Below are 25,213 nucleotides of genomic sequence, written 5' to 3' on the forward strand. Positions count from 1 at the left end.
AAGCTGGGAAGATGAGGTGAGTGAGTGCGTTGGTCTGTCTCTTTCTCATCCCAATCCACCCTCACTGGCATTTTACCAGCTCCCAGTTCAGCCCTCTGGCTCCTGGCCCCCCAACTATTGCGATGGGCACCCTCTTTCCTCACAGTGCTGCACAGTGACCTTTTCCAGGCCTTGCTGGGTGAGTAGTCCCAATTTGTTAAGGAACAGCGGTGGAAAAGGCTGACCTGGGCCTGTGAGGGCAGTTACTGAAGTTAGGGGCTGGTTGGGAGCCTGGACATCATTTGGTCCAAGAGGAGCCTCAGGCAGGGGTCGTCCCCACAGTGTCCCTCCTCAGTGTCCACCAGTTTCGGCTAGAGGAGCTCCTCCCTTACCAGACAGCGGGAGGCAAGGTGATGGCTGGGGTGGCCAGGGAGGCAGGGGGCGGGGGAGGGTAACTCCCCGCTGTTCCTGTGACAGACATCCTGGACTATTATGAGGCTTCCATCTCAGAAAGTCAGGTAAGAGGGCAAGAATGGGGGCCTAACATCTTGAGGGAGAGGGCAGGGCTGGAGGGTTGAGCAAAGTACTGCTGATATTGAACTGAGACTTGGGGACCCTGGAGACAAAATCCTGAGTCAGGGGCCCAGAGAATAGACTCTCCTTTCCTTAAGCCCCTTCTTTCTCTTGCTTCCCCCTTTTCTTTGACTGCCTCAATTTCAGGCACTAAACAGTTGAGGATATATTTACTTTTCAGGCTTCCTCTGGTGAATTTTGAGGGAGAACTAGGCCCCTGGTATTCCCTCCTGCCAGCACTCCCTCACTCCTACCCCCTGCCGCCATGGCCTCTCTCCAGTATTTAAACAACCTTGGGTGATCCCAGCCCAACTATGACGCTTCCTCTCTAAGAACTGAAATTCATCCTCATCATGTCTGCTGTCATCTCTGGTGCCTGGCCAGGCCTCCATGTTTGCTTCGGGGCCTCTTTGCTTCTGCTTCCATCTCCTTTCCCATTATCCGGGTTCCTGCCGGCACTGAAGGAGTTAACTCTGCCAAGGCACCCCCCCCCCCATTCTGGCTCCTCGCTCCCTCCCTCCCTCCCCCTGCTTCCTCTCTCCTCCTCTCTCCCCTTCCCTCCTCTGGCTCTACGGCTCCCTCGCCGCTGCCGCCTCCAACCCCCCCACCCCACTCCTCCCACTAAGGCCCCTAGCCCCTGGCCAGTAGGCAAGACACCCCCCCTCCCTGGGGCTCCCCGAAATCCAGTTCCCTTCCCCCGCCTCAGCTCATGCCCCAGCCCCCGAACTCCGGGGCTGCTAGCCCCCGGTGCCCCCGTCCCTCCTGAGAACCGGGGTGTGCTCCCCAAGCCTCCCCTCCATTGGGGACCCCTTTTTAGGGCCCCCTTCCCCTCCCTCCCACGCTCCCCTACCCTTCCCTTCTCCAACCCCCTCTTTCCCCTCTCACCCCTCCCCCCATCCTGGCCACCCCTGCAAAAGTGGGGTGCGGAGGGGGGAGGGGTGAGAACCCACGGAGGGGAGGAACGAAACTCCGATGAAGTCAGAGCCCCTTACCCGCCGCCGAGGCCAGGCCCCCCAACATGGACTGTCTCTGTATAGTGACAACCAAGGTAAGGATGATTGGGGGCTCTAAACTGGGGGGAGGGTATGAGTTTATGGGGAGAGGTTAGGTAGGCCTAATCTGGGGCTGGGAGCCCTGGAGAGCATCAGAAGATGTATTTGGGGTCCTAATTTAGTTTTGGGGTTCACATTTAAGAAAATGCTGGGTTTGGCCACAGGTGCCCCCTGGAGTCATCCCTTTGTACCTGTAGAGAAATGGAAATTTGGGGGTCCTCTGTGGTTTGGGGGGTCTTGTGGGTTTGGGGGCTCACCAACCATGTTAGAGAGAGACTTATTTAAGGAGAAGCCTGGCTCACATGGGAGTCCTGCTCGTGTATATTAGAAGGTGGACTGTGTGTGTGGGGGTTCTCGTTCCTCCTGGGGGACACGCTGGCCTCCAGGTGCCTTGTCCAATTTAAGGAGGCTTCTTGCATGGGGGGTAGAAGGTTATTGGTTGTGAGTGCTCTACTGGTCTGGGGGTGTCATCCGGTGGGAAGAGGTGGGCCTTTAGGCTATAGAACCAGCGTCTTCTGGTAGATATATTTGGGGGTGCTCGCTCAATTAGATGGAACTGTTAGTTTAGGGTTCGAGCATATGGGGTGGGGAGAGTTGGGAGTTGTCAAAGGGCTGGGGCCTTACATAGGAGGATTACCTGAGGGAATGGACCAGGTAAGGTTGGGAGCTGGGGTACTCCCATGGGAGGCAGAAGGCTGCAGCAGCTGAGGTTGCCAGTTCCTGAGGAGGAGGCTGAGAGGTTTTGGAAGAGAGGGGATTTGAGGAGGGGGACCAGGTGGGTGGTGCGAAATTTGGGGATGGCCCAGGCTGGTGCCCGATATCCCCCTCTCTTCCCATACTGTATTTACCCTTGGTTTAGAAAGAGGAAGAAGAGTAGATAGAGGGGAATGTTCTGTTACCCCTGACACTTGGGATGAAGGTGGGGGAGAGCACCTGGATTTAAGGTGACTGGGGTGAAAAGGAGTAGGAGGAGGGCAGTGAGGGTCCGTACCAGGGTGTCCCTGTGGTTGGAGTCTGGAAAGGCAGGAAAGGGCAGGAGATCAAGGATGGGGAGCACAAGCAAGCTCCTGGTGGACGCAGAATACCTAGGTCTTGGCTGTGAGACTCTGGGACTGGGAAACTGGATGCCTGGTGTGTGAAAGGAGGCCTGGGCCGGTGGCAGGCAGCTGGGGGTTGGGGGGGGTGGGACAGGAAGTGGGGGCCGGGGAGGCGGGGTCCGGGTGAGTCACAGGCTGGGGAGGGGGTTATATTTAGTGGGAACTGCAGCTTTTCACGGGAGGGAGCTGAGGACACACATGTTCCCTGTCATAAATTCACACATGTGTACACATGCATCGTGGGTGTGTGAGCATGGATGGAAGAGATTGGGGGCTGAGGACCTTTAGGTATGGAGCCCCTCCCCCCTCTCCAGGACTACTTGCTTGTCCCTTTTTCTGTGAGATTTCTCCCACGCCATCCCCTGTAGTTTCAGTAGATTTGGGGGGCTTCAGTTTCTCTGGCCTGCTCTACTTTAATGTCCTCTGGTCCTCAGCTCCTCCTGTCTCTTGCCCTTAGTCTGCCTCTTAGAGTTAGACTCCCTGGCTGTGGTCCTGTGTGCAGGTGTACACAGAAAGCCATTTGGAATGTGTGGGCTCTGCTTCCAACACGTGAACACATACATGAGTGAGGATGAGGGGCTTGCTTGCACTGGCAGCTATTCTGGGAGGGGGTGACTTATCCATCTCCCTTCCAGAGTCCTATTTCTTCCATGGAGCGCAGGGTTGAACATCCCTGAAAGGAGTCTTGCACAGAGAGGATCATGCATGTGAGGTTTTACAGAGGCGTGGAGGCTCAGGCTTGCCACATTGCTTGGCCGAAAAACTTGTCAGTTGCAGGATGGCAGGGACTCCAACTCCCATAAGGCCTTGAGGCACAAGCTCACTCAGTGTTAGAGGATTGCGGCCGTAGGGCTGTTGGGAGTTGTGGTTCATCTCTATCCAGGGCAGCGGAGGGTAGCCCTGGAGGAGCCAGTAGGGGGCACATGGCTCTTGTCCCCACCCCTCCACCCCTCATATGCTGGGTGGGGTAGGGGGTGCTCAGGTCGTTGAGCTTCCCAGCTCCGTCTGAGAGTCCTCCATCTTTTTGGCCTATATTTAGACTCCTGCTGCAGTAATTTAAGGAACATGAATTGAGTGCCTACCATGTGCCAGGCCCTGTGCTTTTATAGCTATCACTTACTCTTACTTTGTGCCTCTCTCTGCAGGAGTCTCTCGATCTCTGAGCATCTCTTTCTCCCACTCCGCCCCCGTCCCTCCCCCTTCTCCCCGCACTGCTGCCGCCGTTGCCATGGTAACCGGCGACGACTGAGGTTGCGTGGCGGACTCTAGGGCCGGGCGAGGGTGGCGGAGGGCGGAGCAGAACAAGTAGGGGCGGGGGAGATGGGGAAAGACCTGGGGTATTTGACCACCGGAGGCTAAGCGGTTAACCCCTCCGGGTGGTCCTTATTGGGCCAAGCTAAGATAACGGGGGCGGGGCAGTGTGGCCAACGGCCTCATTCATTGGCCGACAGGGGCGTGGCGAAGGGACAGTCTGGGCGAGGCTGGGGAAGCAAATGGGCGGGGAGTGGACGGAGGCGTGGTCTCCTAGAGGCAGGTGGGCGAGGTCTGGCTTACTCTGTCTAGGTTGGCGGGCTACAGCCCTCGGAAAGGGGCGGGGCCTTAGGGCCGAGTAACCTGACTGAAGTGAGGGCGGAGCTGACCTGACGGGAGAGGCGGGAGTGGCGTGGTCCCATGTGCCAAAATGAGACGGAGTTTGAGGGGCTTGTCTAAGTAACTGAGGGGCGCGGGGGTCTTTGGAAAGGAGAATCCGGGGGTTGGGCGGTCTGACGTCTCAATTTTCCCAAGATGGAGGCCTGTTCAGATTTCATCAGAGCACAACCTCCTACCTCAGCTCTATGTTCCAAGGAGACGGTTGCTAGGCGACAGCAAAGTCCTTGATAGCTGCGTTGCTAGGCAACCGGGAAACGGAAAATGGAGGGAAAAAGGAAATGGGGGCTGGGAGGAGGGTCTTAATGGGTCATAGCGCCCGCTGGTGGAGAACTGTGATTTTTCTATTCTAGAAGAAATTTCGAGTCCAGCCCCTTCCTCACTGGTTTCCTTTGAGAATCCAAGCATTCTATCCAGACATGAAACGAGGGCATTGGGGGTCATATTAGGGGTGCATCTGACAGACTCCGGTCACCAGGAAAGAGGAGACATAGGCGAGATTCTAGGGAAGTCTGTCCTTTGCGCCATGTGTGACCATTTTAGAGAAGCCAGAGAACAAGACTTGAAGAGACTGCTCACTGGGCTTTAAGAATTGGAAAGGCGGTCGTTCAATGGGAGAATATTTGGAAGAGATGCTTTCGGGTCCAGTTGTTTGGGAGAAAATGGAAGGGAAGCCTCTAAAGAGACTGGAGGCCATCGGTTTTAGGTGTTCTGGAAGATCTGTGTGTCACTGTGAATTGCAGGCTGTATCTTACTTTGGTGGATATTTTTTTGAGGCTGGAGTGTAGGACAAATTGATATATTTGGGAGCAATCTTCCAACACAGAGTTCGGAATCATGGAGGGGATGTTGAGACATAGGAAGGGCAGTTAGAAAAGGGAATAATGTAGGAAATTGAGGGATGAAGAAAAGGAAAGGAGTAGGGAGATTGTCTCTTAATTTAGGGGTTTGGGAATAAATTGAAGAGGTTGCAATTCAGTTTGGAGAGTGCTTTAAGGTACATTAAGTATTTACTAAAATTGGGGCCTGGTCGTGTTGGGGACTGGTATATTAGAAAGTCACGAGTATTTCATTAGATTCAGGGATTTGGACAGGGGACCCCAAATGAATTTGAGAACTGCTTATTTAGATGTTTACATTAGAGCAAGGGTAATATTTGCACTAATTTAAAGGTCTCTGTGAGTGGATGGAGGAATTGTTATGATTTTAAAAGGGATGATTTAAGGGGAAGATTAATTTGAGGGTATGACAAGGACTTGTGGTCCTTAAACTCTTGAAAAGCCTTGTCTGGCTATCAGGTGGGGCTGGACTGCGGGTTAGAATTGGAGATGTCTTTGCATCTGATGGGGTGCTGTCCATATTCATAATCTTTGGGGGTGTGGGGGGAGGGGCTTGTGGGAGAAAATTTAGACCCCTTGGGGGTCTTGAAGTGAGAGAAGTGCTGCTTCCGTCCTTCCCTGTACCCTGGCAGTCCAGTAGTGATGAGTGGTCCGGTGAGGTTTTGGAATAGTGAGGGGCCTGGTGATGTTAGAGGTGGAAGATTAGGAAGAATAACGGGTCCCTGAGAACCAGACCGATAAATTGGCAAATTTTAGGAGTGCCTCTCTTTGTAGAGGGGTCGGAATAGGAGTAGACTGTGGAAAGCCAAGTCTACAAGGAACAGCTGGAAGCAGGAAAGTTGATGGCCAAGAGGGTCTCCCCTCACCCTCTCTCTCCCATCATGACGCTCTCCCGCACTGCGCAGGCGCTGTGCCCCCCCTTCCCCACCTCCGGCCGCAGCCTCCAGTTGCCGCGGCCGCCGCAGCCCCCGCCCCTCTGCCCCTCCCCCTCCCCAACCCCGGGACCCTTGCTCTCCCACCCATCCCACCCCTCAGTCCCCCTCCCCTTCTCCATGTCGGCTCGGAACAGATTCGCCTCCATGTGTCTCTGCGTGGTACGTGCCGCGGTACGGGCTTCGGCCCCGCTCCCCTCTTCCCGGACCCTCCAAATCTCAGGGTGCAAGCTTCAAGCGCTGTCGCTGTTCCTTCTGCTTGGCTCAGGGTCTCTGGGTTGCAGTGACAGGCGGAGTGGGTCGCCCCTCTTATCATCATCCACTTTCACACCCCTCTACTTGGGGGTGCAAGCCTCGGTTCCAGATTATTTTATACAGCTGGGGCCCCAGTGTGGAGAGGGCCAAGGGGGAGAGGAACAGCAGTGACCCTCCAAGCCTTTTACTTGTCTTATACCCAAATATATTCGGGGTCCAGACTTGGTTCCAATAGCATTTGAGCTGTCGCGGGTCCGGCCCTGAGTCCCATTAGGGTAAAAGAGGGGATCCTTTTTCCCCTGCCTGTCCTGCTTTAGTTGTCCTGTAATCTAGGACTGAGAGGTGCTGGCCCCAACCCCCACCTCCCAGTTTGCAGTTTCAAAATTACTCTCCCCTACTCCCAAGCCTCCAGATTTTTTTCCTCCCCTTACTCTAAGTACTTAGAAAATTTCCAAGGGCTGAACATAGGCCCTAACCCCCTTCAGCCACATCCTGGGTACTTTGTACCCTTTCGTTGTTCCTATTTTGGTCACATTGTCTCCCAATCCCATAGGCTTTCACTCAGTCCTGGACCCCCTCTGCCCCCATAGGGGTGGGGCAGGGAGATGTGTCTGCAGTCTCATTGTGATAAAAATTTACCTTCATTTCCTCTGTAGAATAAACGATGAAATGTCCCCTTCCATGCTTCCATTTTCTTTATGTGCACCTGGCATTTCATCATCAGATTCAGGAATTTTCTCTGTGAGATGAGGTGAAGATGGAGGGGCACTGGGCTCAAAACCCCTCCCAGACTCTTAAACTTGAAGCTGCAACTCTTGGCCCTGCCTCATTTCTCAGAGAATTTGGAGCCTTGAGAAATGAGAGGAGAGCTGCATGGACCCGCAGTTTCTGGGGTCCTGTCCCTCAACTCTTGCACTGTCCAAGCTGAAGATCACCTTGTCAGGATGTGGAGGGAGCAGCCTTTTTCAGTTCATTGAATTCTGTCATCCAAGATGGCCCAGCCTTTGAGGAGGGCTATTTAGTTTATATTCCCCGCTCCTTTTCCTTCTTTGTTTTTTGTGCCCAAGGTATTGAAACCTGGAGCTCAGGATACTACTCTCTTCATGTCTGTGGGCCAGAAAATGGAGTGGATCTTCTTGAGCCCTATTTTCCTTCTTTAAGGCTCTTCAAATGAATCCAGATACTTCTGGATGCTATTTGTCTCCGTGTCCTGGGTTTGAACATCTTCACATTGTCAGCACCATGTCCCTCCTCCCATTCTCTTAGTGTACCCTGAGCTAAAAGCCAGTTGAGTTACACCCTCGGCCTTGGTTCATCTGAGGAATTTCAGAATCATACTCTAGTATCAGGCACTGACCTTGATGAGCTTCCTCCAGTTGGATCTTGCAACTGTTGCCCTCCAAATGTTGGGGTACTCTCAGCTTCCCAGATCCTTTTTTGAGAAGGAAATTCTTTATTTTACCCATGTGTACTGGGGAGTGTATTCGGTCATCCTCAGTCCCTGAGGGAGCCCCGCATATGGTACCCTTCTGCTGTCCGAGCCTGGAGTTAGGGAGGGCTCGCTTCCCTTCCGTGGGGGACAGCTCCTGAGGCAAGGAGCAGCGTGAGGTCAGAGGCAGAGGTAGGAGGGCCCTGGCAGGGCTGCCGCCCTTGCCTGCTGTCTCCAGCCGCCCTTTTCCTCTCTGTCTGGTCCCCAGGTAATCTCATTGACGGGTGTCCCTATTAAGCTAGCACAGGAGGCCCCTGAGATGGCCGGTGGTTAGTTGGGAAGAGAGTCAGGGATAATGTTGGATCTATCACTCCAAAAGGCCAGAGGGAGGTCAGGATTTCACCCTGAGGCTCCACACTCTACCTTCTTCAGGGACTCTGGAACCTGGAACCTGATACCCCTTCCTGCCCCCTTCCTGAACCCTATTGCCTCTGTCCTCCCCCTTTCTCTCCTGTCCCCTTCTAGTACATCTGATTAGTTGGCTGAGCTACGGGCATTTGTTGGGGTAGGGCTGGACTCTTGGGGCCCCACCGCTGACTACTTGCGAACCAGCGGGGCCTTTGGAGAAAGAACTGGCCAGGTTTAGCTTTATTCTGCCTGGGGGCTGATGCGAAGTACGTGCTAGTTGAAGGGCCCAAATCCGGTCCCTGCCTCCTGCGTGGGAGGTGCTGGAGAGCCAGTCTCATGAGGTAGAGGCTGCAGTGGGGAGACTGAGGCAATGAGGGCGGAGTGACTGTAGGATGAAATGGGGAGCAGGAGCAGCAACTGGAGTATGGAGGAAGGAGGTTACAGCATGCGGAGTGGGGTTAAGGTGATTAGGGATGTGGCATGGTGATGTGAGAGAAATGAAGAGTTTGGGGATGGACATAGAGAATGTGGGTGCCTCTATCAGAGGGGCTGGAGCTCTGGGAGGGTGGAGGGACTTACAAAGAAGGCCTGGGAAAAGGGTGAAGAATCAGAGGCCAGTGGAGGAAGTGTGCTGGGTAGAAGGCCGGGGGTCCTAGAATGGGAGGAGGCGGAGTTGAGGGATGGAGCTGGGATTTGGGAAGACATGAGAGGTGCCAAGGCCTGGCAGGAGAAGGGGCCATCGGAAGGGTGGAGAGAGGGGAGCCAATGGGCTGGAGGAGAGGGAGGGGGAGGAGCTGGTCAGGCCCCAGGGCCTGCCTGCACTGCTGGCTGGGGGAAGAGGAGGCTGCGGGGGCTGGCAGCCTGCAGCCCCGAGGCAGGCACCGGGTTGGCCCCAGTGACACTTCCACCCCTGTCCCCAGAAATACCGCTACCAAGATGAAGACACGCCCCCTCTGGAGCACAGCCCGGCCCACCTCCCCAACCAGGTAAACGCCCCCGAGCTGGTGCACGTGGCGGAGAGGAACTTGTCCCACCTCGAGGCTGTCCACGGGGTCGTGGGTCACACCCACCTCTCCCCGCTCAAGGTAGGAGACTCAGGCAGCCCCCCTCCCCAGTGCCGCCCCCCCTTGGAGCCTCGGAGCTACAACCACCCCAAGGGCCGGTAGGGTGAGAGCCCAGCTGAAGGTGGAGGAAGGCTGGGACTGGGGGGCCTGAGGCTTAGGCTCCTGGGGCCTGAGGGAGAGGGTGTTTGGGGCGGCTGGAAACACCTTGTTCCTACAGAGGAGAAACAGAGGCCAGGCTGTGGGAGTGGGTGTAGAACTTAAAGCCAGGATGTGTGTGCCCGCGCATGCCTGGTGTCTGCACGCGTGTGTGTTGGGATGTGTGCAGGATGCTCACCCAGTCTGGGCCTTTTTCATTCCTTTATATTCCCTACCTCTGTTTACGTTCTCTGTGTCCAGAGCTCTGTTCAGAGCTCCTGCTGCCCTCATTTGCTCTTGTCCCTCCCTGCCTCCTCCCCCCACTTCTCGCTCTTGGGCCTGTCTCCCTAGTCTCCAGCCCTTTCCATCTGTCAAGCCTGAGACTTCTAGTTGTGGGGCCCTTCTGCCTCTGTCCCCTGCCCCAGCCTTTGCTCTGCTCCTGTGCTTCCTCCCCTCTTTGCTGCCCTTCCCTCCCTGCTGGCTGGCTGGCTGGTTCTTGATATGCTGTCTCTCTCTTCCTCCCACGCGCTCTCCTTCCTCTCCCTGATTCCCCAGCTCAGGCCCTCTATGGCCTGCTCTGTCCTCTTCATCGGTCAGCCAACACCCTCTCCCTCTCCCCCTTACCCCCTGCGCTGTTCATCGCTTCTCCCCTGCCCTCCCGTGCCTCCCCTCTCTCATCCTCTTGGGCTCTCAGCTCTGCCAACATATTTTTTCTGTTCCTTCTCTGTCCCCCATTATTATTTACAACTACCTGTTTCCCCTTCTCCCGTGTCCTCACATCGGATTTTTCTCCTCCAGTCCTGGGGAGGCCTTGTTTTGGAGACCTTCCATTCTCCAGGCCACCTTCTGTCTTCTTCCCCCTCAGTCTCCTCCTCCAGGGACACAGGATGGGGGAGGGGAATGGAGAGTCCCAGGCAAGCTGTGAGGTTGAGGGGAGCATTGTGGGGTCAGGGCTGGGATTTCAGGGTCTTGCAGGATGCCCTGGGAGGGGGAGATTGCTTACCGCACACCAAAGAGGTGGGGAGGGGGTTTCAGAGCCCAGGGACAAAGAGGCAAAGAGGGGGCAGCCGCAGGTTCTGGTGAGAAGGAGGTGGCTGGCAGGTGAGGAGTTGGAGGGAAAAAGAGCGTTCTCTGGTTTGTAACTAAATGGAGAGACAACAGAAGCGTAAGAGGTCCTGGGGCAGGGGACAGACAGACTTGGATGGGACTGAAATCAGGGCAGCAGGTTGAGCTGATTGGAAGGAAGGAAAGTCAGGCCCTGGAGATGGGGAGATGGCGCCGGGCATTCCTGAGAGACACGGGGGCTGCAAGGAGTGAAGGAAAGAAGACTAGAGATGCTTTTTTTTTGAGATGGGGCCATTAGGTCCCTGGGAGAGGTAAAATGAGAGAAGGGAGGCTTGAGAGGGGGCAGTTGGTACAGTGCTGGGGAGTGCTGCAGCCAGAGCTCAGGAAGCAGAGGGAAGTGGAAGGGGAGAGAGTCTGGAGGCCGAAGTGTGTGGGGGAGGCCCTGGGACAAGGCCTGAGCCGGCAGCCGGGAGAAACCCCAGTCTTCGGAGGCGATGCGGAGCGGGTTGAGAATGAAGGGTTGTGATTTCGGGATAGAATCTTAGGGGTTGGAGGATGAGGTCAGGGGAAGTGGTGCTGATCTTCCTGGGGAACCAGAAATTGGGATGGAGGGTAAGGACAGGAGACTAATAAGGAATGGGGCTGGAGGGTGTGATAGAGACAGGGAAGCGGATGCAGAATGGAGGCTGGGGTTGGAAGATGGGAATTGAAGAATGGGACCGGGATGTAGCTGGAGGATGTGGGACGGGGTGGGAAGGGATGAACGGTGGGGCCTGAGGAAAGGGGACGGGCATGGGAACTGAGGCTAGGCTGTGGGGATGGGGAATGGACAAGTGGATGGGATTTTGGTGTCCGTGGCTATTGGATAACCACATTTGCTGAGATGTGGAGAGTCAGAGGATGGTGTCAATAGGTTTGTGAGTATGAAATCTATTATAGAGCTTGAAAATGGTACGTGAAGTATTGAGAGACAGCAGGAGGAGAGAGGAGAGAGGAGAGGCCCCTTTGGAGGGGGAGAGAGAGGAGCCTGGGGAATGCCTCGTGTTTGGTAAACTCCAAATAAATGTTTGTTTAAGGAGGCGATAGTTTGGGGACCACAGAACGAGGCGCTGTGCAGCCTTCTGCCATTGCCATGGAGACATGGCTTCTGTTGCCCTGGCAATTGGGGAAGCCCCTAGGACCGGCCTAAAGCTGGCCCCGCCCCGGAGTCTAGAGACCGGGCTATTTCGAGGCTACTGACGTCATGGGCCTTGGCACGCCCCACTTTAACCCTTTCTTTAATGAAGTGTGTGTGGAGGGGAGGAATAGATGAGAGGATAGGACCCGGATGTCTTTCACTGCTTCCCCTCCTGACGTCCTTTGCACCGCATAGGGTGAGGGGCGCAGGAGAGGGAGGAAGGCAAGTTATTCTGAATGCGCTGCTCCCACAGACCTCTCCAGCTTAGACTTCTCTCTGCCTGGCTAACTGGGGGCGGGGCCCAGGGCAGGAGAGGCGTGGCTAGCTGATCCCTTCTGCACTGGGGAGTCGGGTCGCCTCTAGGCCACGCCCCCACCCCGTTGTCTTGACGACAGGGCCTCCTGGAGGTGGGTCTTCCCTGGCATTGCCTGGGCTTACATACTCCTGCTAGGCAACAAGGTCCCTAGAGGAAATGGAGGGTTAGATGGCGAGTGGGTGAAAGAGAGAGGGAGGGAGGGACCTGCATCTGGGGGAACCCCTGGATCCTGTGTACGAGGGTTTAGAGCAAATGTGTGTAAAGGTGAGGTGCAAATCTGAGGGAGAGTTGCGAAGGTGTCAGGGTGTATGTGGGTGGATAGGGTCAGGGATGGGGGCAAGAAATGGGGAGCAGGGCCCAGTGGACATAAGCCCTGGGGTTTATGTGTGTAGCACATAAGGCGTGTAACACCCTGTGGTGTTACATCCGGTGAGAGGCTCCCCCCAGCCGGTCTCCCTCCTCCCCTCCTTTACCATCTGCTGCTCCCTGTCTGGCTGTCTCTCCTTTCCGGCTTCTCAAACGTCTCTTTCTGCGTGCAGGGGGCCTGGGCTGGGCAGAGTTAAGTCCCTGGATGTGTGGATGTGTGTGTATGTAATATGGAATGAGGCTGGGTCCTTCACGGACTGTAAGGTAGCAGAGGAGGCTTGGCTGAGAGGCTGAAAGGGCAGCCAGGCTGGCGGGACTCTTAATTATGGACTCTTTCTTGAGCCAAGGCTCAGGCAGCTTTTCATCTCCTTTCCCCCCTTCACAGGCCAATTCTCCCCCTGTGATTGTCAACACAGACACCTTAGAAGCTCCAGGATATGTGAGTTGTTTAGATTTTGGGGCCATGGTAGAAGGCAGGAGGGAGAGAGGGATAGCCTGGGTTCCAGCACTAGCAGAGGGGCAGCTGCTCAGGCAGAAGTGTCTGTCTCACTGTTTCTGTGTTTCTGGTCCGTGCTGGAGTTGCAGGTGAACGGGACCGAGGGGGAAATGGAATACGAAGAGATAACTTTGGAAAGGGTGAGCAGGCTTTCTCCATCTGAGGTCCCCTTGCTCCCTGTCTGTGCTTCTCTCTGTGCCCATGTTTTCCAGGTGGCCAGCCTTGTAAGTCTGTCCCTGCTTGCTCTGGTCACAGTTCCCCCGTCCATCCTCCTCCCCACTTGCTTTGCCAAAAGTAGGAACTGGGGAGAGCTGACCTTCTTCCCCTCTTCGGCCCAGGGTAACTCAGGTCTGGGCTTCAGCATCGCAGGTGGCACCGACAACCCACACATCGGTGACGACCCATCCATTTTCATCACCAAGATCATTCCTGGTGGGGCTGCGGCCCAGGATGGCCGCCTCAGGTGGGGAGAGGAGACAGGGGTTAGGATGCTGGTTCCCTCGAAAGGGAGGGTCAGGGCAGCAGGAGGCTCTTGGCTCAGGCCCACCTTGCTGCTCTCAGGGTCAACGATAGCATCTTGTTTGTAAATGAAGTGGATGTGCGGGAGGTGACCCACTCAGCCGCGGTGGAGGCCCTCAAGGAGGCCGGCTCCATCGTCCGCCTCTACGTCATGCGCCGGAAGCCCCCGGCTGAGAAACTCATGGAGATCAAGCTTATCAAGGGGCCTAAAGGTAGTAGCCCATTATGTTGCCACCCCTGTGTCACCTGTCCGCTTGCCCGAGGCTTGCTCCCCAGGCACCCACCTCTGCCTTCCCTCTGTCTAGGTCTTGGCTTCAGCATCGCAGGGGGTGTAGGGAACCAGCACATCCCCGGCGATAATAGCATCTATGTAACCAAGATTATCGAAGGGGGTGCCGCCCACAAGGATGGGAGGTTGCAGATTGGAGACAAGATTTTGGCGGTGAGGACCCCTGTCACTTTTCTAGCCCATGCTTGGGTCTTGCCTAAGGCCCTGAGTAGACCCAGGCTTCCTTATCCTCTCACTCCCAATGCCTTTGTCTTGAGGCTGTTTCTGGCTCCGTCTGAGCTCTGCTTCCCTTGACCCCAGGTCAACAGTGTGGGGCTGGAGGACGTCATGCATGAGGATGCTGTGGCAGCCCTGAAGAACACGTATGATGTTGTCTACCTAAAGGTGGCCAAACCCAGCAATGCCTACCTGAGTGACAGCTATGCTCCCCCAGACATCACAACCTGTGAGAGTCCTCCAAACCTAAAGCTCCCCGCGACCCATCCCCTTTACCCGCCTCACATTCCCGGTGACTGTTCCTCTTCAGTTGCTCCCCATTAAATAGCTACAACCCCTGCCACTTACTATGGTTGGAGAATGGTTGGAAAATCAATCACCACAGAAGAACTAGAAAATATTGTCAAAAGTCTCTTCCCGCCTGAGAAGGCACAGGGCCCAGATGGTTTTATGGCTAATTTTGTTGAATCCTCAAGGAATGGGTTATTCTTATGCTCCCCCTGAGAATGGGAAAAGATAAAAAGTTTCACGTTTCATTCAGTTCAAATGGTCAGAAAGATAATGTAAAAGAAAGTACAGGCCAATTTTGCTTCTGAATAGGGATGTAAAAGTTTATAGTAACATAATAGCAAACGAGACACAGAAGCAGATTAAAGGACTAACATTGTCACTAAGTAGGATTTACAGCCCTGGCTGGTGTGGTTCTGCGGCTTGAGTGCCGGCCTGTGAACCAAAAGGCCGCTGCCTCAGTTCCCAGTGAGGGTACAGGCCTGGGTTGTGGGCCAGGTCCCCAGTTGGGGTTGTGTGAGAGGCAACCAGCTGATGTATCTCTCACATATTGATGTTTCTTTCCCTCCCTTTATCTCTGAGGATAAAGAAATACAGTCTAAAAAAAAAAAAAACCAACAAAAAACAAAAAAACCCAGAACAAGATAGTTTGTTTCAGAAAACTAAAGGTGGTTCCATATTAGGAAACCTCCTAATTTGATTCATTGTATTAAAAAGTTAAGGGAGGAAAACTGTGAGGTCATTTCAAATAGATGTGAGAAAGGCATTTGATGAAATTCGACATCTATTTTCAGATGAAAACTTAGTAAACCAGGAACAGAGGAATTTTCCTTAATATGGTGAGACTAGTTAGCAGAAACCAACAACAAACACTTCCTAATGATAAAATCTTAGCAGTGTGTACGTACATTCAGTTAGGAAGTAGGCAAGGATGCCTCTTACTGTTGCTGTTATTCCACGTTGCTTGAGAGCAGGGTTTCTCAACGTTGGTACTGTTGACATTTTGGGCTCGATATTTCTTTGTTGTGGGGGGTTGTTTTGTGCAGTGTAGGATGTTTAGCAACATCCCTGGCCTCTGTCAGATGACAGTGGTACCCCTCCTCACCAGTCAGGACAACCTAAAATGTCTTGAGACATTGTCAAATGTCCCCTGGGAGGCAAAATTACCCTGCTTGAGAATCACTGCTTTAAAGATTTCAGGCAGTGTAGTAAGACAAGAAGAATAAATAGATGTTACATTTGAAAAGGGAAAAACAAACTTGTATTTGTAAATTATACTATTGTCTGTCTATATTAAAACCTAAGTGAATTAACTGAAAAATTTAGAAATAATATGGAAGGTTAAGCCTGTGGCCATATGTAATATATAATGGAAAAGCTTAATATGTTAAAGATCTCAACCCTCTCCCAATTAATCTGTATATTTTATACAACCCTAATCAGAATCTTAATGTCCCTTCCCCACCCCGACCTCCACCCCCACCTTCCCTGGAAACTTGGCAGGTTTTTTTTTTTTTTTTTTTTTTTAAGATTTTATTTATTTTTAAAGAGGGGAAGGGAGGGAGAGAGGGAGAGAAACATCACTGTGTGGTTGCCTCTCGAGCGCCCCCTACTGGAGCCCCTGACCTGCAACCGAGGCATGTGCCCTGACTGAGAATCAAACTGGCGACCCTTTCATTCGCAGGCCAGTGCTCAATCCACTGAGCCACACCAGCCAGGGTGGCAGGTTGACTCTAAAGGTCAATTGGAAAAATATATTTGGGGGAATAGCTAATAAATTTTTTGAAAAGAATAACGAGGCATGACCCTACTGGATATGAAATTATATTGTAAAACTATATCAAAATCATGTGGTAGCATTTCTAAATACCATAACCTACCAAAAGGAACCTTGGCTCCTTGGAAAAAGGGCTGATTCCAACCCTTGGGCAAGAAATGTAGAAGATGAGCTCATAACGCTTCATCCTAGAAAGCAGGGGAGATACCTAAGATCTCTCAGAGTCATGCTGAAGACACGGGAGCCAAATTGAAGGGGCTTCTACTGGCCATTCAGCTACACTCGTTGAATGTGTTAAAATCCATGAAATCATAATCGTGCTTCAGAATAATTGAGTAACTTGTAGGGTGCTTGGGAACACATTCCTTCCGAAAACTGGCAAATAAAGAGAAAGAGTAAAGCATTTATCCTCCATTTCTTGTACAAACTACACCTTAGAGAAACCAAGTGGTTAATATGGGAATGTTCTTTTTGTTTAAAAAAAATAAAGGAAAATTTCTTTTTTATAGAAGAATTCTCACAAATAAATACTCCCTCAAAAAAAAAAAAAAAAAAAGCGAGAAGTTGAACGTCACCATTTTGCTGTCTCCACCAATGTATTAGAACCAGAAAGTGATCACCAGCGGCTGCTAAGACTCTTAGGTGAGAGGCTGACAACGCCTGAGCCGACTGGTTAGCCCACTAACAAAAAGGCAGCTAGACGTGTGCTGTCATGATGCAATAGAAAATAGCACCATCTATGAAGTATTCTTACTAAAAAAATCAAACTTGACTCTCACTAGGTCTCTAGTGCGAATTTCCAGTTCACAGGGACACACGCAGGGACCACAGGGACACAGGCAGTGATTTCCCTACTGGAAGCTCCCTCATAGAATGTGAGAACTTCTGTTCAACAAATGACTTCATTTTTTTTTTCCCCCATGGATGGCCAAGAGAAAACAAAAGAGGGAGAGGAATTTTATAGATTAAGAGATTCTACAACCAAAAGTAAACCCCAAAGCTTGGTATTAATATGCCCCTTGACTTCATTGTCCTGGCGTACCTAGGACATAGAGCCTCAAACCCATTGCTCCCTAGGAGAACCAACCCCTGACGTCACCTGTGAATTCCTGCCCCCCACATTGCTGTGATCTGTTCCCACACACCTAGGGTCTTTGGCAGAATGACTTCCTTCACCTGAGTGGCTGTCCTGGCTCCCTAGGGAGAAGTGGGGGCGGTGGGTGCTGTCTCCCTCCATGCATTTCCATGTCATCCTTTATTCCATGTCTTGTCCCAGCTTATTCCCAGCATCTGGACAACGAGATCAGTCATAGCAGCTACCTGGGCACCGACTACCCCACAGCCATGACCCCCACTTCCCCTCGGCGCTACTCCCCAGTAGCCAAGGACCTGCTGGGGGAGGAAGACATTCCCCGAGAACCAAGGCGGATTGTCATTCACCGAGGCTCCACGGGCCTGGGCTTCAACATCGTTGGGGGCGAGGATGGTGAAGGCATCTTCATCTCCTTTATCCTGGCTGGGGGCCCTGCAGACCTCAGTGGGGAGCTGCGGAAGGGGGACCAGATCCTCTCGGTGAGAGAAGGCCAGCCCCTGCCCGTTCCACCCTTCCGCTTAGGCAGGGCCCAGGGCTCTTGGGCAGGGGCTTGGGTCGGCTGGAGCCTGGTCCTCATCTCCAGGGCCTCAGTCTCTCCTCCTCTCTCTAGGTCAATGGCGTCGACCTCCGCAATGCCAGCCATGAGCAGGCTGCCATAGCCCTGAAGAATGCGGGTCAGACAGTTACAATTATCGCTCAGTATAAACCAGAAGGTACCAGGCCTGAAGCACTTCCTCCTGTGGGCTCAGATGGTCCTCCCGACCCTGTCTTCTCAGCTCTGGCTTCAGTGGGGACAGAGGGAGGTGGCAGCAGGGTGGAGCCAGAGCTCAGGAACCTTCTTGTCCTTCCTCAGAGTACAGCCGATTCGAGGCCAAGATCCACGATCTTCGGGAGCAGCTCATGAACAGCAGCCTGGGCTCAGGGACCGCCTCCCTGCGGAGCAACCCCAAGAGGGGTTTCTATATCAGGTTGGATGCTTCCTGCGCCGGCTCCTCTTCATTCTGTGACCCCTAGCCTGCAGCCAGCTCTTCCCCTAACCCTGCCTTGCTTCCACTCCCTGTCCAGTCCTGACACTCAGCTGGTGTTCCTGGGCTCAGCCGCACACATTAGCATTTTGAAATACTTTGTGTCAATTGGAAAACAGCCTCAGCCTCAGGTATCCTTACAGCCTTCTAGCCCCTGGTTACTCTGGCACTTTTCTTAGAACCCCGTCCCCCTCCCGCACCACTCCCCCGAACCAGCTGCCCAGCAGTTTGGTAACTCAAAGATTAATGCCCCCCAGGGCAGGGGCCCTAGGCTATTCAGAATATTGCCCCAGCCTGCACCTCCCTCCAGGATGATGCAGTCTGGGAAAGGTGAGGTGCAGCTCTCCTGTGTGGCTCCTGTGCTCTCTAGTGGCGTTTGCTTCCTTCTCAGGGCTCCTTCTCCCATTGCCTCCTCTTTTGCGCCCCTCCAGGTGGCTTACACTTCCTCTCTTCTCTCCCTCTGGGCTCCTGTGCACTCACTTGGTCTAGCTTGCCCCTCCGCTCTGCAGCCCCGCTCTGCAGCCCCGCTCTGCAGCTCTGTCTCCAACCGTCTGCGCTGGCCTGACCTCTTCCCAGAGGTCAGGACCTGCAGTTCTGGCCATCTGCTTTCTGGACCTGTCTGCTGGGATGTCCCACAGGCATCTCCCATTTAACATGTCCCAAACTGAGCGCATCACTTTCTCCTGTGTACCTGCGCTTTCTGTCTCGCCAAATCAGTGTTTTCTCTCTTGCTGAGCAGCACCACCATCCGCTCACACCCCATCTTACCCGGGAGCCTTGCTTGGCCCTCCCCTCCCTGCTGGGGTCCAGCTCGGGCTCACAGGTGATGTTGGACAACCTGGCGTTTCTCTTCTTCCTGTCCCACCGCCCTGCTCTTCATCTTCCCTCTCTCAGTGGTCATTTCTCCCCTTGCCCTGACCCCAGGGGCTGGGGCTGACTGACAGGAACTTGATACTGTTATGGGTAACCAGAGTCTGCAAAGAGTGATTAATTTTTATTTTTACTTTTTTATGAATTGGAGCAGATCCCACATTACCCCCGTGCCTGTGACGTGCAGGGACATTGCAGACTGCTTTCCCAGGAGGGGGGAGTTCTGGGCCTTACTTTAGAAATTGCACTGAATCCGCAGCTTGTCTGATTGCTTGACACAGCGTTGACTGAATGACAGTTAGCAGTTTCGGCAATTATGAGTAACAGCAGGGCTTTTGGTCCCCCGTAGTTTTGGGTTCCTCAGAGTCCACGGCACCTGTGGGAGTGCGATTAGCAGCTGTGCTTTGCTGCAGACCCCGGATCCTGAACCTCGGAGCTGGGTCTCAGGGTGGCGGGAGTCCTTCACCAGGCCCTGACCCATGGTCATCTGTCCTCCAGGGCCCTGTTTGACTATGACAAGACCAAGGACTGCGGCTTCCTGAGCCAGGCCCTCAGCTTTCGCTTCGGGGACGTGCTGCATGTAATCGACGCCAGTGATGAGGAGTGGTGGCAGGCACGGCGGGTACACTCTGACAGCGAGACCGATGACATTGGCTTTATTCCCAGCAAACGGCGGTGAGGCTCCCAGGGCTTTCAGCCTTCCTGCCACAGGCACCAAGTCTCCCAAGGTCCCCAGGGTGGGCAGCCAAGAGGGCACGGGTCTGCCCTCTGACTTCTGGGGAATCTGTCTGCTGGCCCTCCTGGGGACCATAACTCCCATGAGCCTTTGGGGCAGACATCTTATTTAGGAGCACAGGGGCCCAGGGACTGCTGGGAGATAGGGTTATCAGCTGGTCTAGGGGGTGGAGGCTGTAGGACCCCTTACTGGACATTTCCTTATCACTCCTCCCTCCCTCCTTCCTTGTTTCCCGTAGGGTTGAGCGACGGGAGTGGTCAAGGTTAAAGGCCAAGGTAGGTAGAAGAGGGGGTGAGCTTGGGTGGAAGAATGGGGACACATGGGGTGAACTCTTAACCAAGCACATGGCCTGCTCTTTCTTCCTAGGATTGGGGCTCCAGCTCTGGATCACAGGGTAGGTGGGGTCAGTTTGGGAAGACCTGGGGTGAGGGGAGCCCCGAGCTTCTCAGGAAGGCAACATGGAGCCCTGAGGCCCCTGTCTCAGGGTCCCTCACAGGTGCCCTCCCTCTCACTAGGTCGGGAAGACTCGGTTCTGAGCTACGAGACTGTGACACAGATGGAAGGTGAGCCCTGCCCCCTGCCTCGCCCCGGCCTCTCCTGGGCCCAGGCTGTGCTCTCCGCTGAGGCAGCTCTCTCTCCCCAGTGCACTACGCTCGCCCCATCATCATCCTTGGGCCCACCAAGGACCGCGCCAATGACGATCTTCTCTCTGAGTTCCCCGACAAGTTTGGATCCTGTGTTCCTCGTGAGTGCCGGGGTCTGGGATGGAGGGGGGAGACGGGGGCAGAGCCGCTTTTGGTCATCGGGGTACAGGAGGACACTGGAATCTGCAGAGGAGGGGTGCTTCTCAGGCACTCTCATGTTCTGTGCATGTTGCCATTTGAGGCCAGACTTGGAGGACCAGCGGGTGCGGGGAGGGTGGTTGCGTCCCTCTCAGTCTTGGTCTCCCAGCAGCCCCTTCCACGGAAGGATCAGCTGAGCACTTTGCGGGGCTGACGTGGGCAGCTTCTGAGCTAGAGGGATGGTGGTTAGATCTTTGGGGGGTGGGGTGACTTCCTGGCAGATACGACACGGCCCAAGAGGGAGTATGAGATAGATGGCCGGGATTACCACTTTGTGTCGTCCCGGGAGAAAATGGAGAAGGACATTCAAGCGCACAAGTTCATTGAGGCCGGCCAGTACAACAGCCACCTGTATGGAACCAGCGTCCAGTCCGTGCGAGAGGTGGCAGAACAGGTAGGACCTGGCAGCCCCTCTTATTCTTCCTCCTCCTTCCCCCGCCCCCCATGGCCTTCCTCCAGCTCTCTCTAACTCTCTTTCTCTCTGTCTCTTTCCCTGCTGGGTCTTGACTCCACTCCTCCACCTCCTTCTTCTCTTGGGCAACTCTGTCTGGCCGCCTGCTCTCTTGTGCCTCGCTCCCCCTGCCTGCCTCCCTTGCTTCCTGACCCCAAACCCGGCACCGCCATCTGGCCCCGCGCTTCTCCCCTTCCCTCCTCCGTGTCCCATTTCTCCTCTCTTCCTCTGGCCTTGCCCTTGGTGGCTTGGCTTCCCCTACTTCGATCCCATCCTTGTGCCTGACGCCCCTTTGGCCCCATCCCCTCCTGTCCCTTGTCTCTGGGGTCTCCGCTTCCCTCTCCCACTCCTCTGCTACCTCCTTTTCCCTGCTGCCCCCACCCTGCCCTCTCTCCCTCCACGGATCCTTTCTCCATCTGCCTCTCCTCCCTCCCATCTGTTTCTCCTTGTTCCTTCCATCTGTCTGTCCTCTGTCCGTCCTCCCCTCCCTCCTCCCTCTATCCTACTTCCTTTCTCCTTTTCCTTTGCTTTCTTGCCCCATCTGGCTCGCCGTGCCTTCAATCCCCCCACTCTGTTCTGCCCCTCATGCCTTGCTCTACCTCTCCTTTTGGGTCCCCTCCCTGCCCGTTCCCCTCCTCCATCTCTCCAATTCCCTCCTGCTGGGCTGCTCCCTTCCCTCGCGCTCTGTCTGCCGCCCCCCTTTTCTCTCTGTCTTTCACTCTGTCCATATGCCCTTCCCATATTGACTCTCTCTGCCAACGTGTCTTTTGACACCCATGTCACTTCCCTTTGGCCAACCTCCTGTTCCCTGCCTTTTCATATACTGTGTCCTGTTCTGGTACCTCTGTCTGTCCTTTCCCGCCACCTGCTGGTCCCCCTCCGCCCAACCTGCCTGCCCCCAGGGGAAGCACTGCATCCTTGATGTCTCAGCCAATGCCGTGCGGCGGCTGCAGGCGGCCCACCTGCACCCTATCGCCATCTTCATCCGCCCCCGCTCCCTGGAGAATGTGCTGTGAGTATGGTCCCGGGGACCTCCCCTCCACTCCCCCAGACCTGTGGCCCTGGGCCTCAGAAGGCCTGTGCTGAACTCTCCCCTCACAACCCTGGGTAGTGGCTCTAGCAGCCCTTGAGGGGGATCTGCACGGAGGGCTTGAACCCAGAGGATGCAGGAAATCTCAGGCTTCTCCCTTCTTCTTCCTTGGGTTAGGCAGGACTACAGCTCCCAGCAGGCCCTGGGGCACACACCCGCTGGGGCAAGCCAGGGCCTCCAGGGCTGTTGGGAGTTAGAGTCTGAATCCCTTCACGGGGGCTGAAGGCTGGGAGGATGAGGCTCTGGAGAGGTCCTGGAGTGGCCATACCTGGCTGGGTGGGTTGTGGGTAGTGGGGGTGGGGGACGGTCATCTGTGGCCCCAGAGGATATTGGGAATTATTAATTTTTTTGCTTTGCGCTCCAGATAAGAAAATGCTGTTTGCAATTTAACATTCCTGGATGGAGGAGGAAAAGGCAGGGTGGGACCCTCGCCTCAGGTCTGTGTCTCTCTCCTTCTCCGCAGAGAGATTAATAAGCGGATCACAGAGGAGCAAGCCCGCAAAGCCTTCGACAGAGCCACCAAACTGGAGCAGGAATTCACAGAGTGCTTCTCAGGTGAGGCCGCAGCCAGCCCGCAACCAGCATGCGACATGCCATTGCTGAGTTAAAAAAGGAAGATAAGGTAGCAGAAGAGTGGGAGAGGGGAATGGAGACCACGGGGTGGGTGGTTTAGAAAGAGGCGCCCCCTTTGTGCGGGTGCATCCCCATGGCTCACGGCTTAGAGAGTCAGAGAAAGGTGCCCCTCTGCCTGGGCTTGTGCCACACCCCTGGCCAGGCCTCTGGCCTCACTCTCTGTTCCACACCCTCCCCCGCCTCTAGCCATCGTGGAGGGCGACAGCTTTGAGGAGATCTACCACAAGGTGAAGCGCGTCATCGAGGACCTCTCAGGCCCTTACATCTGGGTCCCAGCCCGAGAGAGACTCTGATTCCTGCCCTGGCTTGGCCTGGATTCGCCCCGCCTCCATTGCCTGGGCCCTTGGTCTGGACTGAATTGCCCAAGCAAGCCCTTCGCACTCCCCAGCCTCCCTCCCGCCCCTTCTTATTTATTTCCTTTCTAACTGGATCCAGCCCATTGGAGGGGGGACGCTCCTCTGCATGTATCCCCACACCCCAGAACTGGGCTCCTGAACCCCAGGAACCTGGGGTCTGGGGGGGAGCCGGGCTCCTGGTCCCGGGCCCTTGCTCCTTAGGATCCCTTGGCCCTGCCCGCCCCCAACGCACACATGAACCCACCGGGGGCCACCCCTTCCCCCTCTCCTCCCACACACACATTCCAGAAGTAGGCCCCCCTCAAGGAGCGCCCGCGGCAGGGATGCAGGGCCACGGGCCCGCGCTCTCTCCTGAGGCAGGGCCTGCGGCACCCCTGCCCACATCATAACTCCCCATGTCCCTTGGTTTCTCATTTATTTTTTCCATTTTTTTCTTCTCAAAGGTGGTTTTTGGGGGGATAAGTGGGGGACTCCACTGTGGGCTCCCTGCCTTCCACATGCCCCCCACCTTTTTTCTTTGCCGGTTGCATGAGTGGAAGGTCTAATTTTGGCTTTTTTTTCCCCTGGGATTTTTCTTTTTTTTGGGGGAGGGAAAGGGAGGGATGGGTCTAGGGAGTGGGAGTGTGGGAGGGAGGGGGGGCAGGGGTTGGGGGTTGGGTGTCCAGGGGAAGACTGGAAATGCTGCCGCCTTCTGCAATTTATTTATTTTTTTTCTTTTGAGAGAGTGAAAGGAAGAGACAGATACTTGAAACCTGTTGTGTCGCCTGGTTATTTGGGACCTGGGTGAGGAGGGAGACAGGGTGGGAGCATAGCGACGAGTCCGGTCAAGTCAGATCCTTCTCTGCCTCCCCATCCCTCCCAGACAGGACAGAGGCGTCTGGAGGGACCTTGGAGGAAACCTGCAAATCAAGGGCGCAGAGCCTGTAGTGAGGAACGGCCCTGGAGGGGCCGGAGCGCTGTCCAAGGTCACTGATGGGCCCAGATAGAGGACAGGCTTGGCACAGTGTCCTGAAAACGTGGCTCAGCCCCGGTCACTCCCCTGGGCTGCCTTGGTCTGTCAGGCAGCATGACAGTCTGCAAAGGAAAGTGTAGAGGAAACTTTCTTTGTTCACGTTCAGAGTTGTGGACAGAGCTGGGCTCTGGTGATGATCTTTGCGGAGGTACAGTGATAAGAAATTACATGTTAATGTTTATTCATTGGGTTTCTTTATGCCTCATCGGTGTAGGAAAGATTTGAAACAGTTTTACAGATGATGAGGGTAGGAAAATAGAACTTAATACCAAAGATTAAAAACAGGAGAGGCAGTTGCTATAGCTGTGAGGATAGACATGATATCCGAGCTTTCTGGTAGACCAGGCAAAAAAAGAAAATGGCCCACTACCTATTACTATATTACACACACACACACATATATTATTATTAGATATAAAGACAGTTTTTTAGTCCCTTTAGAGAGTCAGATTTTCCTGGCCCTAAATCCAAACGGAGGCACCTCAAATACGACGAGGCTACGCAGGTGGTGGTTCTCAGCTGTCCTTCCCCCACCGTGCGGTTTGACAGGCTTCCACCCCGAAGGCCTCGGCTGCGGCATGGATGAGCCACTGCTGGTACCGCCTGTGGAACTGCCCCTTCTCCCTCTGATTCAGGGGCCTGGGGGGGAGGCCGAGGTAGAGGCACTAAAAGTCGCAATGGTCAACAGTGCAGAAGGGCAGTTTTTATAGCCACCTCTGACAGAAGGTGAGGGTTGGATGCAAAACGACCAACCCGCCAAGGGCAGTGATTCTGGGGAGGGCGGGCTGCCTCAGCCAAAAGTGATCTAAGGACAGAGGTGGCGCCCTCTGCAGGTGTGTCACTTAAACCAGGGGATTGCCCGACACGGTTTTCTGTGCAGTAATCCATGCCACAGAACCCAGCCCCGGGGATGCGGCCCAGGGGTCTGCGGTTCAGGAAACCTCCCAGGTGATTCCAATGTCTTGCTGGGTGGAGAAGCTCTACTTCCCAGGGTGTTTTTCAAGTAACCCTCTTAGCTTGATTCTGTGTAGGAAGAGACTTGAGGCTGTGCTGATGGTCTACCATGAGCTGAAGGAGATAATCTGAGCTGCGGAAGGTGCGTGCGTGGTGTGTGCCTGGCTCTAAAGGGCTGAGGACAGTTCACTGAGAAGGGGTGAAATTACCTAGCTTCGCATGCGTTATTTTT

General features: G+C 54.5%; 1 protein-coding gene across 7 annotated transcripts; it reads left to right on the top strand.

The window, feature by feature from the left end:
- The first annotated feature begins 2 nt into the window (after positions 1-2).
- DLG4 (discs large MAGUK scaffold protein 4) lies at positions 3-23,577 on the top strand. 7 transcript variants are annotated; one of them, XM_054575762.1, is made up of 20 exons: positions 3-16; positions 9,132-9,197; positions 12,720-12,773; positions 12,911-12,970; positions 13,169-13,293; positions 13,392-13,561; positions 13,655-13,791; positions 13,939-14,083; positions 17,196-17,491; positions 17,623-17,725; positions 17,866-17,980; positions 19,406-19,582; positions 19,882-19,918; positions 20,010-20,037; positions 20,159-20,206; positions 20,287-20,388; positions 20,707-20,879; positions 21,839-21,948; positions 22,490-22,581; positions 22,846-23,577. In XM_054575762.1, the coding sequence occupies exons 4-20, from the start codon at positions 12,941-12,943 to the stop codon at positions 22,950-22,952; spliced, it is 1,995 nt and encodes a 664-aa protein (XP_054431737.1). In that variant the 5' UTR covers positions 3-16; positions 9,132-9,197; positions 12,720-12,773; positions 12,911-12,940; the 3' UTR covers positions 22,953-23,577. The 7 variants fall into 7 exon arrangements, with proteins under 7 accessions (XP_054431737.1, XP_054431736.1, XP_054431738.1 ...); XM_054575761.1 differs by lacking the exon at positions 3-16 and adding an exon at positions 475-497; XM_054575763.1 differs by lacking the exon at positions 3-16 and adding an exon at positions 483-497 and having other exon boundaries at positions 12,920-12,970.
- The last annotated feature ends 1,636 nt before the right edge of the window (positions 23,578-25,213 follow it).

Source organism: Pteronotus mesoamericanus, unplaced genomic scaffold (assembly GCF_021234165.1).
Source record: "Pteronotus mesoamericanus isolate MK-2021 breed Mesoamerican mustached bat unplaced genomic scaffold, CSHL_Meso_final contig_317, whole genome shotgun sequence".
Taxonomy (NCBI): domain Eukaryota; kingdom Metazoa; phylum Chordata; class Mammalia; order Chiroptera; family Mormoopidae; genus Pteronotus; species Pteronotus mesoamericanus.